General features: G+C 59.5%; 3 protein-coding genes across 10 annotated transcripts in view; all 3 read right to left on the reverse strand.

The window, feature by feature from the left end:
- Nucleotides 1-336: 336 nt before the first annotated feature.
- On the reverse strand, nucleotides 337-3,873 carry PAGR1 (PAXIP1 associated glutamate rich protein 1). Its single transcript, XM_040259499.1, has 4 exons — nucleotides 3,787-3,873; nucleotides 2,943-3,444; nucleotides 2,650-2,732; nucleotides 337-779 (listed from the first exon to the last, which is right to left on the reverse strand). Exons 2-4 carry the CDS (start codon nucleotides 3,422-3,424, stop codon nucleotides 580-582), a joined length of 765 nt encoding a protein of 254 aa, XP_040115433.1. The 5' UTR covers nucleotides 3,425-3,444; nucleotides 3,787-3,873; the 3' UTR covers nucleotides 337-579.
- Nucleotides 337-8,041, reverse strand: PRRT2 (proline rich transmembrane protein 2). Of its 4 annotated transcripts, XR_005724224.1 has the most exons (5): nucleotides 5,952-7,599; nucleotides 5,441-5,573; nucleotides 2,943-3,444; nucleotides 2,650-2,732; nucleotides 337-779 (listed from the first exon to the last, which is right to left on the reverse strand). XR_005724224.1 is itself a non-coding variant. In XM_040258985.1 (4 exons), exons 2-4 carry the CDS (start codon nucleotides 6,858-6,860, stop codon nucleotides 5,256-5,258), a joined length of 1,053 nt encoding a protein of 350 aa, XP_040114919.1. In that variant the 5' UTR covers nucleotides 6,861-6,928; nucleotides 7,870-8,041; the 3' UTR covers nucleotides 4,072-5,255. The 4 variants fall into 4 exon arrangements, 3 of the variants coding, with proteins under 3 accessions (XP_040114919.1, XP_040114911.1, XP_040114903.1); XM_040258985.1 differs by lacking the exons at nucleotides 337-779; nucleotides 2,650-2,732; nucleotides 2,943-3,444 and adding exons at nucleotides 4,072-5,266; nucleotides 7,870-8,041 and having other exon boundaries at nucleotides 5,952-6,928; XM_040258977.1 differs by lacking the exons at nucleotides 337-779; nucleotides 2,650-2,732; nucleotides 2,943-3,444 and adding exons at nucleotides 4,072-5,266; nucleotides 7,612-7,794 and having other exon boundaries at nucleotides 5,952-6,928.
- A 321-nt stretch (nucleotides 8,042-8,362) lies between these two features.
- The window catches only part of MAZ (MYC associated zinc finger protein), a 5,496-nt gene continuing 501 nt past the window's right edge, over nucleotides 8,363-13,357 (reverse strand). The window contains exons 1-7 of one of the 5 annotated variants that reach the window (XR_005724213.1): nucleotides 13,130-13,321; nucleotides 12,190-13,046; nucleotides 11,722-11,785; nucleotides 11,279-11,450; nucleotides 10,254-10,478; nucleotides 9,796-9,967; nucleotides 8,363-8,512 (exon numbers count right to left, since the gene is read on the reverse strand). Coding sequence is in view for 4 of the 5 variants with exons in the window: in XM_040258901.1 (XP_040114835.1) it covers nucleotides 10,276-10,478; nucleotides 11,279-11,450; nucleotides 11,722-11,785; nucleotides 12,190-13,046; nucleotides 13,130-13,321 (1,488 nt within the window). In the remaining variant the exon portion in view is untranslated. Of the gene's footprint in view, nucleotides 8,513-8,853; nucleotides 9,968-10,253; nucleotides 10,479-11,278; nucleotides 11,451-11,721; nucleotides 11,786-12,189; nucleotides 13,047-13,129; nucleotides 13,352-13,357 lie in introns of those variants that run through there. The other 4 variants (XM_040258916.1, XM_040258923.1, XM_040258901.1 and 1 more) reach the window with 4 other exon arrangements.

Consider the following 13,357-nt stretch of genomic DNA (forward strand, 5'->3'; position numbering starts at 1 on the left):
AAATCTCATGGACAAAGGAGCCTGTCCATGGGGTTACAGTCCATGGGGTCGCAAAAGAGTCAGACATGACTGAACAACTAATGAAGAAAAACAAGGTGGCTCCTACTACAGCTGAAGGCACTGACCTCATTCAGTGGCAGGGAATGCCCACCCCACAGCCAGCTGGCAGCCCTGGACGCACACTGGGAAGGGTCCATGGCCCGAGGAGGGGGCAGGTGCTGACTGAGTTCACTTCTACCCCATCTGCCTTCAATTGCCCAATCAGGGTGAGTACAGTCCTGCTTCTCCACAAGGGTCTTGGCTTCAGCTGCAGCCTCTCCTCTAAGAGAAGGTAACTTGCTTTAAAAAATTTTTTTTATTTTAGATTCAGAAAATTCGGCTCAGGTCTCCCAACAGATGCTCAAGAGAAAACATAAACACACACACACACATACACACACACACACACACACACACACACACAGTCAGTCCTCCTTCTGGCAAGGTGTTGTGGTGGGAGTCTGGGAGCATCTCTCCTCTTGCCCAAGGCCCTGGGTGAGGGAAGGTGGGCCAAGGCTCCACCAGGCAGATTCGGCACCCTCAGTATTTCCGCTGCCGGGGGAAGAGACTGCTCCCTGAGGACCGGAGTGGGGGGCTGGCGGGGCTGGCATCCTCTGAGTCCAGGCTGAAGAGGTCCCTGCCGGTACGAAGGATCTGCTCCTCTAGTTTCTTGTGTCGCTTCATGTCTGAAAGGACCTTGTCCAGGCGGGCCTCCCGTTTCTGGCTCCGGGCTGAGCTTCCTGAAGAAGGGGAAGATGAGAAAAGTGGAAGGGAGTGAGGCAGTATGTGCCAGACCTGCCTGGGTCTTATTAATCACTTGGGGAGCTTATTAAACAAAGAGATTTCCAGGTCTGTTGTGAAGGCACTTTTTTTTGGATATTGTCACATTTTAATTTTTTGGTTTCATTTTGGCACATTCAACTCACACTCAAATTTTTAGAATTAAAAGCACATTATCTTTTTACATGCAGGGGGGGTAGAAGACTACTTGTAAACCACGTAAAATTTTGACATAATTGCCATAGACGTCATGGAGGTTCTGAGGTTTAGGGCTGGGGTCTCAGATGGGGTGGGAAGTGAAGATTTGAATTATAAGAAGAGGCCAGAAATGAGAAGATCAGGGAGGTGTGTCCCAGACAGGGGACAGGCAAGTGCAAAAGCTCCAGGGAAGAACTCGGAGACCTGTTTAATGAGAAATGTAGAGCTAGCAGAAACAGGAAAGACGAGGCCAAGGAAATGATTTACAGGCCATGACAAGGGGTTTGGATCTCTTAGTGTACATGGAAGCCTTGGGTTGGGGGAGAGAGGGGGCTTGGATTCTCAATTGACATGCTCGTCCACCCACCCCAGCCCCCGTAATAGAATCATTTGGAGGACTGAAAACAAGAGAAGTGACACAGCTTACATTTTGAAACATAAACCATCTCTAGTGCTGAGACTGGTGGCAGGAAGATCAGTTAAGAGCTGCCACAACTCTCCAGGTGACAGGGCTTGAGTGAGGATATCGTGTTAAAGGTGGAGAGTTGAACATGGAAATGTGGAAGCAGAGCTAACAAGACTTGCTGCTGGCTTGAGTGTTGAAGTGAAAGAAACCAAAATCAGGAATGGCTCCAGGACTTCCCTGATGGTCCAAGGGTTGTGAGTCTGCCTGACAATGCAGGGGTCATGAGGTCGATCCCTGATCCAGGAGGATCCCACATGCCCTGGAGCAGCTAAGCCCGTGTGCCACAACTACGGAGCCCCTGCTCTACAGTCCAGGAGCTGCAAGAGAAGCCACTGCAGTGAGACACCCAAGCATCAAAGAGCGGCACCTCTCTCAACTAGAGAAAGCCTGTGCACAGCAACAAAGACCACCATAGCCAAAATTTTTTTAAAAGATGGCTCCAAGGGGACTTTCGTGGTGGCTCAGATAGTAAAGAATCTGCCTACAACGTGGGAGACCTGGGTTCGATCCCTGGGTTGAGACTATCCCCTGGAGAAGAGCACGGCAACCCACTCCAGTATTCTTGCCTAGAGAATCCCCATGGACAGAGGTGCCTGGCAGGTTGCAGTCCATAGGACTGCAAAGAGTCTGAGCGACTAAGCACAGCACAACAGCAAGGGGACTTCCCTGGTGGTCCAGTGGTTAAGACTGTGCTTCCACTGAAAGGGCACAGGTTCAATCTCTGGTCAGGGAACTAGGATCCCACATGCTGAGCAGCATGGCCCCAAACAAAACAAGAATGGCTCCGAGGGTAAACTCTAGGAAGGCACATAGGATGGGAAACTGGGTAAGATTAGGACATGTACCCAGCAGTGTAGGTATGTGGATCTAGGTAATACTAGTAATGACTTGGACTTCTAAGATGACTGAGATCAAAGTAATGAGAAGCATGATGAAATTATCTGTGATAATCTTTTAAGGGAAGATAGGGGACCACCGAAGCTGGAAGGATGGCACCACTGGGTGCATGCTCTCTTCTAAAGCTACAAGTTGTGTAGCTACCAAGGCACCAAGTCAAGGCTACTTTTAGGGAGTCACTTTCTGAGTAAGTGGGAGCAGAGGCTCTTCACCCCCGCCCCCCAATCCCCCTCTACCCCCGCTGCCCAGTACTCCCCTCTCGTCTGTACCTGGGGTGCGCCTCCGGTCAATCAGGGAGTCCTTTGGTGTCATTGGCTCATCATCAAAGTCAAATTCTGTAGGCATGTGTGGTCTGGGACAGGGGGACAGACAATGGAAGGTGAAGGGGGTGGTTCCCCCCCACCCCCAAACAACCACACTTGTCCTCAACCCCCTGGCTCTTCCTCTCCCCCTCTCTTCCCTCCCTTCACTTCCCATGATCCTGGGTCCCACCTCCCCTCCCTATTTCCTCCCGGAATCAGGGGAGGAGCCCCAAGGACAAGGTGTCAGGGTGTGCCCTCACTTTTCCTCTTCCTCCTCTTTGGCCTCTGGCTCCTCATCGGATCTCTCCTCTTCACTCTGGGCCTCAGGCGTGGGTGGCCGGCGGGGCAGGATCTCAGCCTGAAGCTCCAGGGTACCGTGGGCAGCCAGCAGTTCATAGAGCCGTTGGATTTCAGAGGGGGGTGGCATCCAGGACTGCCCATCTGCGGGCAGCTCCACCTCTTCATCGCTGCAGGGCACGCACCAGTCCTCGGATTCTCCCTTGGCACGCTCCTCCCCCTCAGGGCTGGGGGCTTCTCCCTGCACCTCCTCGGCCCCGGACCCCGCATGCTCAGCCTCCTCCCGGCCTCCTCCTCCCTCTTCCTCGGCTTGCTCGGCCGAAGCAGAGGGGCCTCCGGTATCCTCCACAGCCAGAGCCTGGAGACCGGAGGTCACTTCCCCTTCTTCAGACAGAGGCGCCGCCGTGGTGGCTGCAATGTCTCCATGGCCCCGGACAAGGGACATATGCCACTAGGGAAGGGGCCCTGCGATGACAGGAGATGGCAGAAGTACTAAGCCAGGGATCCCCCACCCCCGCCTCCGCGGGTAGGGCTTCCCGTGGCTTCGGGAACGTCTGTCTAACCAATCAGGCTCCAACAGCAGTCCCTGCGAACAGACCCGCCGGCTCCCAGAAGGGGGCGCACAAGTTCCCTCCAAGGACCCCGCCCCTACGGATCCAGATCTGGTATTCCGACGTTCCCGGGGACCCAGAGAAACTACTTTCCAGGCCGGAAAGGGGCGGACCCGCTCTTTTAGCCTTCAGGCCGCCCCTCTCTACACCTGGATCCGGCACCCTCTCCCGACACCTCGAAGTTTCGCCACCTCACCTGGAGCTAAGACCCGCCTCCCGGACTGCTCAGGGTCACAGTACGCAGGCGCACCGAGATGGCGCGGGAGGCTCCGCTTAGTCTAAGCTACTTGGAAGAGGAAAGCGAGGGAAGGCTTGCACATGCGCAGGTAGGCGCTCCGGAATGATAGGCTTCGGCCCACAGTAAAGATGGCCACCGGGGCAGCGCATGCGCAAACCACGCAGTAGGGTCTGCGGAAAAGGAGGCAGTACCTTCGGCCCTCGCGGCGCACGCATGTAAGGACTAACTGAGGCTAGAGACGAGTCTCATGCAGTCTCCGTTTATTGGTGTCTCAGACCCATGCAGCATCGGCATACAAAACGGGAGAATCAGTTTGATGTATCCTTTTTTTTGTTTTTAGAGTTTTAGGGTTTTTTCCCTACACTTTTCTTTAGGGGAAAAAAAAAAAAACCCGCCAACTCCGAACCGCGTTGTGGCTCGGTCCCCGCCTCCCCAGCGGACTGTCGCGTGCAACAAACCTCTCTCGTCCTCTCAGAAAATAATAATACACCTCTCCGCCCTTCCCTTGCTCCCTGCAGCTGGGAGCTTTGGTCCTATTGGGGGGATTCTTTTTCTTACGAAGTACGTGAATGACCCCAGCTCCGACGAGTTCGCTGACTGGGTTAAAAAGACCAGATGGAGCAGATCAACTTAGGCTGACCAGGGAGGGTCAACAGCCGTGCCCCTCCGTTCTCCCAGGTGCGTGTTCAGAACACGCCACCCCTGCATGTCTCCAAACGAGGCCTGGCTTGCCAGCTCTGCGACCCCGAGGCACCCTGGGGGTCGTCCGGACCTGGGTGGTCCCAACAGAGAACAGTCGGAGCCCGGGCGAGAGAGCCCTCTCCTGACACCACTCCCCTCCCCCAGCCTGATCTGAGTGCTGGAGTTTTTGTAGAATAAACGGTGGAGGAGGGTGGAGGAGAGGATGCTGGAGGGAGATGAGGCAGGAAGAGGAAGGGGGCGGAGGGTGTGGGGAGGGAAGTGGCGGTGAATAAGGTGGGGAGGAAGAAAGGGATAGGGGGAGGAAGCTGAGACAATGAAAGCTGGGTAAGGGAGACCAGGGTCGAGGTGCAGGAAATTCGGAGAGGTTGTAGTGCAGGAAGGTGGGAGAGATGCAGGGAGACTGAGAGCACAGAGAGATGGGGAGATGTTCAGGGAGGATTCCAAAAGTGCAGGAAGTGCAAGGATAGGGAAGCCGAGAGGCTGGAGGGGGTGCAGGCAGAAGTGCAGGGAGGTTGGAAACAGTGCAGGGAGAATGGAGGCCTACGGTTGGCAGAGGAGCCTGGCAGGATGCAGGAGCAGGAAAGAAGCTGTAAACAAGGCCGCTCAGGCTCCCTTGGTCCCTATGGGTGCGGGCCTGGGCCATGGATTGGGCTCCCCCCAAGGGAGGATGGGCCCAAGGCAGCTCCCAACAGGAAAAAAAGTCTTGGAATGCAGGGCAGAGCCCCTCACTTATACACTGTGGGAGAGGAGAGGGAGGGACAGACAGAGACGGTGGGGCAGAGGGGTGGGGGGAGACAAGGAGAGACAAAGAAGTAGGGAGGACAGACAGGAGAGAGCAGGGGCAGGGGTTAGTAAAGCCGCCCTTGCCAACCCTTCCATTCCTCCCAGCCTGTCCCAGACCCCCACTCACCGCCTAAATTGATGACGCAGGAGGCGATAATGATGAGGATCCCCCCTACCAGTGCCACGATGCTTAAGAGCTTGGCCACACGACCCAGACGCTGGGCCCCATCCACGTCCCCCTGTTGCAAGCTGTTTCGGGACTGGGGTTAGAGTGAGCGGTGCGGGCATCAGCCCAGGTCAGGAAATGCCAGCCAGGCAGAGATCGGGTGTAAGAGTCATCCAGAGGAGACAGACCAGCCGGTGGACAGTGGTTAATGGAGGAAGGGGTTGAGAGGCAGCAGGAGAAGGGCACAGGTCAGTAAGACTGTGTGAAATGTCTCAACTTCCCTCCCACCTGATGGGGTAGGGCTCAGAAGGTGAAGTCCCAGGGAGAGATGAGCAAAGGCCCTGTAACTGGGACGTGAGATCCATGCAGAAAGGGGAGGGGAGGTGGGGTTACTCCTGGGGCTGTCCCAGCACAGGGCAGGAAACTGGGAACCACTGCAGGCCTGGGCCAGGCAGGGTCCCCAGGGGCTCACCATGACAGCATAAGCGAAGGCCACGATGTTGACAGGCCACATGGGGCAGAAGCAGGACAGGATGGCGAGGATGATGTAGTCCCGAGGTTTCTGGGTGCCTTCACCCCCCTCTACCCCAGACCCTGCGAGCTGGGAGCTAGGGTGGCGGCTCAGGCTTCCTCGAGGAGATCCTGAATGCCCACTGTGAGCCTTTCCTAGTCGATCCTCCTCCACCAGCTGCTGCAGCACACGGGGTGGGGCCCCATTGGCTGGGGGGGTCTTTGTGGAGGGTGGTGAGTGAGGCTGGGGGCCTGGACCCTCTTCCCCATCACCATCACCAGCCTGCAGGGGAACCACTGCCCCATTCTCCTGCTTTTCTCCCATGCTCTCGCTCAGGATCTCAGAGGTGGGCTCCTCCTGGGTAGGGGGTTGTGGCTGAAGGGCTGGTGTGGAGGTGGACTGGGAAGCTGGCTGGGGCTCTGGCTGAGGGTCTAACTGGGGTTCTGGCTGGGGGGCAGGCTCTGAGGCTGGCTCAAGCGGGGCTGCGGATTCCAGGTTGGATTCCGGGTCTGCAGTGGCCTCTTTGCTCACTTTGGGTTTGGATGCTAGCTCTTGGCATGTTCCTTCAGTGCTGGAGTTGGCCTTTGCTTCCCCTCCTGGGCTTGAGCTGAGGTCTCTGGCCTGAGCTGCTTCAGGGGCCCCGGTTGGGGTCTCTGTGGTTTCTGGAGCCAGCCCAACCTTGGGCTCTGAGTCCACAGGGGCCCCCATGACGTCTGGGCCTGGCTGCAGGGTCTCTGGCTCATCTGAGACCCCAGCTGGGACCTGGTGAGAGCCAGTTCGGCCTTCAGAATGGCCAGGCCCTTCTCCCTGGGTCTGGGGACCCTCCTCTACCGCCTTAATCTCAGAGATCTCAGAGCTGCTAGCTGCCATCTTGAGACAGGAGAGGGGAGAGGGCCTCTGAGGGAAGGATGGAACAGCGGTGAAGACAGCAGCAAATCCTGCAAGAGGAGGAGACAGGCTTGGTGTGAGGAGGGAAGAGGTAGCTTTCAGCGCTGCAGCCCAAGAGAGAGATGCTCCTGTCTCAGGGCCAGCCTTGGACTGCCTCTGGGGAAAAGGAAGAAAAGTTGGGGTTTCCTTTGCTTTGGGGTGGGACATCTCTGGGGAGGAGTGCTCTGCTCAGGCTTCTGGTTGGAGAGCCCTGGGAAGATGAACCCTTTTGTAAACAAGGTTCCCCCACGGTCTCTTCCTGGGTCCACCCAACAAGATCCAAACTCATCCTAGCAGATACCACAGCACCCCAAAATCAACAAGCTGTTCAGACTCAGACGTTCCGAAAGGCAGACTGGGCAGAGGACCCCGAAACTCACATTCCACTCTCTCTGCATCCTCCCTTCCTGCCTGGGCGCCCAGCCGGTGCGGTTTTCGTGCTGCGCTTTTGGGGCGTAGACGCCCGCGCCCCTCCCTCGGGGACTTGGGCATCTCCGCTGAGCCCCTTCCCAGCCCCTCTCCCAGGGATTCCCTCGCCCCCGGGGGACCGGCGCCGTCTCCTCCCATTGGCGTGGCGCGCCCAGCACCATCCGTCAGTCCATCAGGCGCCCGCATTCCGGTACAGCCTTCCCGGCGTCCGCGGTCTGTCCGTCCACTCCTACCCGCAGCTTCAGTCAGTCCATTCCCGTCTCACCTCGACGCCGGCCTCCAGACTGCTCCGGCTGCTGCCGCCGCCGCCGCCGCCACCGCCGCGGTTGCAGCCGCCGCAGCCCGGGAGGGAGCAAGTCAGCGAGCGAGGAAGGGAGGCGGCGGGTCTCCCCTCCCCTCGGCTCATCCCCTCCTCTCAGGTCCCCTCCCCTACGCTTCGCTGGCGCACCGCCCCCGCCCCTTGCACGGCTCCCGCCCCTCCCGGCCAGCCGGAGGGAGCCACGCGTGCCAGGCCCCGCGTTACCTGGGCAACCGGCCGGGGGACCACTCGCGCGGCTCCCGAGCCCTTCCCCCGCGCGCCTCCTGGGGGTGCCCCCTTCCCAGGCCCCGGGCCCCTCCCGCCAACGGTCACCGGGGGTCCTGGCCGAGGCAAGGGGTCAGGGGAAGCGGAGAGGGGCCTCCGAGGAGGCTGGACCAGTGAGACAGGCAGGACCAGGTGGAGGCACCCCTGCCAGCAGGAAGGGAAGGGAGATGAGGCCAAACTTGGGAGAGGCTGCAGAGGATGATCAGGGTGGTTTCCAGAAGGGAGCCTGCAGAACGGCAAGTCCTTCTACCGCCAAGGAAGCAGCAGCAGCAGAAATGGGTAATGGAAGCCTCAAGTAAAGGGTCCCTGGAGGGGTCAGAGCAGTGACTGGGAAGGGAATTCCAAGGGGCAGGATGGAGGCTGCAAGAGCAGTCTGGAACAACAGGAGGGGGCTGGGTAAGAGCAGGGTGGACCACACCAGAATGAGGACGAGTGGGGAGAAGTGCAGTTTTTATTCTCCGCGTCTTTGTTCCCAGTCCCAGGGCTGAGTTGCCCAGTCTTTCCACAGCTACATCATCCATCACCTCTCAGGGCCTTAAGAGTGTGCAGGTATTGGCTGGGGTGTGAGCAGCAGGCAGTGGGTCTGGACGGAAAGGGAAAAGCAGCATTTATGTCCAGCAACTGTTTGGGTTTCTGACCCAGGCCTCTTCAAACCTCCAGGGCCTATTCTGGGCCTGGGTGGATTGAGTATTCTCCAGAGACTCCGCGGAGTCCTAGAACTTGCTCCCCACAGCCTAGGAGCCTCGGCCCCACCCTGAACCTGGACTGCCTGGGCTGGTGCTGCCTCTGGGGAAGGAGCCAGAGCCTCAGAGCTGCACAGGGCTGAGTAAGGCTGCGACTGACTGACCAACTGCAGGCCTAAGAATTCCCTTGGGGGTGGGAACAGGAGACTTGTGGAAAGCAATTCATTCATTGAGTCTGAGACAGGTTTTTATTTAAAATTTATTGTAATGGGGTCCGCGCAAAAGGAGGGGGTGAAGGGTGGGGAACATGCAGGGGACACCGGAACACGATGACATGGCCAGGGCCACAGCTTCTGTCGTGGGGGAGAGGGATGAAAAGAAAAGGCCAGGGCTGGAGCTGGGGTGGAAGAGGGAAGGGGGAGACACTGTGGCTGCATTCCCCCCACCCCCAGGAAGCACCTCTAGTCCCTGGATACCTCCATTTACCCTGGCCCCTAGGATTCCATCTCTTGTCCTGCCTCTGACCCTAGTGGCTCCTTCTTTTGCTCCCCTTGACTTGTTTTCCCCTGACAGATTCTTAAGCAGGATGATGTTCAGGGCCTGACTCCAAACAACCCCACCTGATGAAGGTACAACCTTTGCCTTCTGCCCCTTCTCAAATCTCACCTTTCCCTATCTCTGGGACAGAATATTTGATTTCCCTCCTTCCTCTCCTCCCTCCCCCTGGAAAAAAAAAAAAAAAAGCACCAACTCCCCAGGGAGGGGCAGCAGACAGTAGGTGGGGGCACCGGAAGGAGGAGAGCAAGAAGGACCATCGAGGGAGAAGGCTCACAATCCCTGGAAGGGCAGGGCAGGGGGTCACAGAGAGGAGAGGGGGTAAGGGCAGTGGCCACTCCTGTCCTCTGCTCCCCCCTGCCCACTGTCCAGGGGACTTCAACACAACCAAGGGAACAGGTGTGTGTGGGGTCAGGTCTCATAGGGAGGAGAGAGGAGCAGGAGAAACAAATCGTTAAAACCTAGCGAATTCCCCTAAGAAAACATTTCTTCCTCCTTTCCTTCTGGAGGCTCCTTGGTTGGTGGGGGAAGTAGTGAGGAGTTGGTGGGAAAAGAGAGGGGAAGAGGAGATGGTGCCGAGGGACTTTCCTCCATTCTCCCCTCTCCCCCCCACCAACTTGGAGCTCACCAGGGCTGGGAGGGAAGTGGCTGAGAGCTCACAGGCACCCCCTCGGCCCCCGAGAGGGAGCCCACGGCTGTGGGTGGGGCTGCCACTGCTGCTGCTGCCGCCGCTGCTGCCGCCGCTGCCGCTGCTGCCATTGGACAGACCTCACCTGCCATTGGACAGACCTCACCTGTACCTGCAGGGTGAGAAACACCAGGAGATCACAGCGCGATCTGAATGGCAAGAGCCTTGCCCCAGACGCCCTCCCCTGGGACACAGCCGTTGCTCATTCCCTGTTTAGTTAAGATTTCGGCCTGCATCCTTACCTCATTCTCCTGAAAGGCCCTCCCTGCTCCCAGAAGTCTCCCTAACTTGGGGATAGCTGGGCATCCCTGGCCTTCCTAAGATCCCCTATTGGGTCCTGTGAGCCCCCTCGTCCCACGCACCCCATCCCACCCCCCCAGCCATGCCCCACGCCTTGCCTGGTGGGTGCGGGGGTCCCCCTCAGCAGGTGGGCTGTGGCTGGGGGGCATCTCCCGGGACAGGGGGGGCGGCCCCCCCCAGATGGGTCTGCATGTGGCCGGCCAGCTGGGCAGGGGTCTTGCAGTGCACGCTGCACAGCTTGCACAGGATGCGGTCAGCCCGCGGGGCCTGGAGCCCATGGTCCTTCACCGCGTGGATGCGCAGGTATGCTGCCGTGGTGAAGCCTATTAGGGGGGTGGATGGGGATGGGGGGGTGGGGGTCAGCCAGGTGGAGACCCCAGAGACGGGGTTGTTCTCCTAGGCTGGGGACGCCCTCGTCAGATGGCCCTGTCCTCCTCCCACCACATCCTTGGTAGCCTGGGGCCAACTACTCTGCTGGGGCTGGGGGCGGGGAACAGCCCCCCAAGTGTGGGAACTGGTTGAATGGTGTTGGCCTCTGGGCCTTGGTGTCCCCAGGTCCATTCTCTGTGGCTGGGGGATCTCTCCCGGGGTGACAGGACACTGATTCCTAGCCACTTGAAGAGTTGACCCTCAGCAGAGACGGCTGTGTCCCCTCCCTCCAGTGCCCCATACACTCTCAGCCCAGTTACTCAGTGGAGAGAATCTGTTTGAAAGCAGCTCCCTCTGCTACTGAGACAGGGCGAGTACTTTGTAAATCTCTGCCAATGTACTCCGCTTGCCCCAGGAGCTGAAGACAAGAACTTGTGGCTGCACAGCTGAAACCTTGCCTGCCAACCCGTGGGAACTGGCTCTCTTGACCATTCCTTCCCCAAAGCAGTAATGCCCTCCCATCTCCCCACACACACCCAGGAGTTGACTCTTTCTGGTAGATCATCTCCTCCAGCCATGACATCTTAGAACTTAGTGATGTTCAGTCGTCCCAACGTTCCTTCGTGTGTTTTCTAAAGGGCTCTAGATGCCACGAGCTCTTGACTACAGCACCTTTAACCCACATCTGTGGAAGGGCCTCTGGTTTTGTCCCCACCCTCTGTCCCTAGCCCTCCCAGCATCTCTCAGCATGTACCTTTGTTGCAGAGCTCACAGACATGGTGAGGACCCTGGCTGTGCACCTTCATGTGGTCCGAAATATAAGCCGAGCTCAACATCTTGCCACACACATGACATGGCACCTTCTCCTCGTGTCGTACTGTGTGGGCTCGCAGACGATCCTTCGTAGCAAAAGCTGCCTCACATTTCTGGGGAGGGGGGAGGGGCGTGGGGGGTGTCAGGAGAGTTAAAGCTTTGGGGATTAGGGCGAGGGGGGCAAGAGGTTAAAGGAATCAGAGCCTTGGGGGTCTTTGATCTGTAGGAAATGGGAGATGATGAGGCCTTGAAGAAGGGATGAGAAAATGGAGTGAAAAAGCAAAAAGAAGAGAGAGAAAAAGGGGCTCTGAGAGGCTGAACTCAGACAACTACAATGAGGATCAAAATCATGAAAATCAGGACAGGAGGAGGCGGGCTTCCTACCTCACATTTGAAGGGCCGTTCTGTTGAGTGCACTTGTCTGACGTGACTGTTGAGGTGATCCGGCCTGGGGACACGTTGGGGTTGGGGTTAGGGCCCTGGGGTGTGGATGGGTCCCCGAGTCTGCCTAACTCGGTCCATCAAGCATTTGCAAAGGGCCCTGCGTTTTCTCCCAAGCCCAGGGATTCAGAGTCCCGGTTAGGCAGGAATCCCTCCTCTCGCTCTAGGCAGCCTCGGCCTCCTCCCACTCGAAGTACTCCTCCAACCTAAGGACCCACCTCCTTCTGCTAAGGACCACCCCCTGCTCCCTGGTAACCGGGAGAGGCTTTCCTCCCGCCTCCCTGGGAGTGGCTCCCAGTCCCCATCCTCAGAAAGCTCCCTCCCACCCCACCAGCCAAGGCCAGGCCACCTCCACCGCCGGCCTTCCCGCCCTCCCCACCCGCCCAGGGGGCGGCCGAGGCCCGTGCACACCGGGAGAAGCTCTTGCCACAGTGGGAGCAGTTGTAGGGCTTGTGCACAGCGCCGTCATGTGAGCGCACGTGGTAGCTCATGCGGTCCTTGCGCTTGAAGCGCTGCTGGCACACCGGGCACTGGTAGGGCTTCTCGTCCGAGTGCGACAGCTTGTGTCGGTTCAGGTGGTACACGTCGCGGAAGGCCTTGCCGCACATCTCGCAGGCGTGGTTCTTCCGGATGCGCTTTCCCGAGGCGGTCGTGGTCACCACGCCGCCGGCGGCCACTGCGGCCGCTCCGCCGCCGGCACCCGCCTCTCCCCCTCCCCCGCCGGCTCCGCTCAGTTGGGGCACGCTCAAGAGGCTTAGGGGCACCATGGTGGGCATCTTCATAGCACCCGAGGGGACCCGGCCGGCTTTGGCTCCGGTGTGGATGGCCTCGTGCCTTCGGAGGTTGTAGCCGTTCTTGAACTCCTTGGCGCACAAGGCGCAGATGTAGGGCCCCTTGCTCTTTGTCTTCTTCTCCAAGGCAGATGCGACCGGGGCCACGGCGACCGTCGAGGTTGGCGCAACGACGGCGGTAGCCGCGGCTGCGGCGATGGTGGCGGCAGAGACAGGGGGCGCGGCCTCGGCGGCGGGCGCCGACACCGGCGGGGGCGGCGGAGGAGGCGCCGGGGGCTGCTTCAGAGCCGCTGTGTCCACAGTGGAGGCGGCGGCCGGGGCCGGGGGTGCAGCAGCAACGGCGGCGGCGGCAGCGGCAGCGGCGGCGGCAGCCGCGGCCGCGGCGGACTCCTGGGCGGCGGCGAGGACCGGGAGCAAGTCCACCTGGAGGGGCTCGGCCGCCGGGGCCTGGGGCGTGGGTGGGGGCGCCGGCGCGGCCTGCGAAGACAAGGCGCCGTGTGGGCCGCGGCCGCGGGTCGGCGCCCTCCCGGCCCGGCCCGCCACGGCCGGCCCCTACTCACCTGGAATGGACTCTGGGCGCAGCCCTGGGAGGCAAAGAAGCGGGACTGGAGCTCAGCCCCGACCTGCAGGGGGTTCTGGGCGTGACCCTGAGGTGGCGGGAAGGAGTTCATGAGGCCGCCCACCCCCCGGGAGTCCAGGCCCAGCACGGGGAAGGGGGGGGCCAGCAGCGTGCAAGGGAACACGGGGAACATGGCCTCGGCCACGGCGGGGCCCCCGGGGCTCAGCGG

The sequence above is a fragment of the Oryx dammah genome, unplaced genomic scaffold, assembly GCF_014754425.2.
Source record: "Oryx dammah isolate SB20612 unplaced genomic scaffold, SCBI_Odam_1.1 HiC_scaffold_2, whole genome shotgun sequence".
Lineage (NCBI taxonomy): Eukaryota > Metazoa > Chordata > Mammalia > Artiodactyla > Bovidae > Oryx > Oryx dammah.

What these genes read in the sequence shown, in the direction of transcription:
- PAGR1 (XM_040259499.1), bottom strand. Translation starts at nt 3,424, where the DNA reads ATGTCCCTTGTCCGGGGCCATGGAGACATTGCAGCCACCACGGCGGCG. An exon ending in AAAGAGGAGGAAGAGGAAAA is followed by an intron (nt 2,733 to 2,942) that starts GTGAGGGCACAC and finishes CCCCTGTCCCAG; the next exon opens with ACCACACATGCCTACAGAAT. An exon ending in TGACCGGAGGCGCACCCCAG is followed by an intron (nt 780 to 2,649) that starts GTACAGACGAGA and finishes CCCCTTCTTCAG; the next exon opens with GAAGCTCAGCCCGGAGCCAG.
- PRRT2 (XM_040258969.1), bottom strand. Translation starts at nt 7,085, where the DNA reads ATGTCCCACCCCAAAGCAAAGGAAACCCCAACTTTTCTTCCTTTTCCC. An exon ending in CCTTCGCTTATGCTGTCATG is followed by an intron (nt 5,574 to 5,951) that starts GTGAGCCCCTGG and finishes CTCTAACCCCAG; the next exon opens with TCCCGAAACAGCTTGCAACA.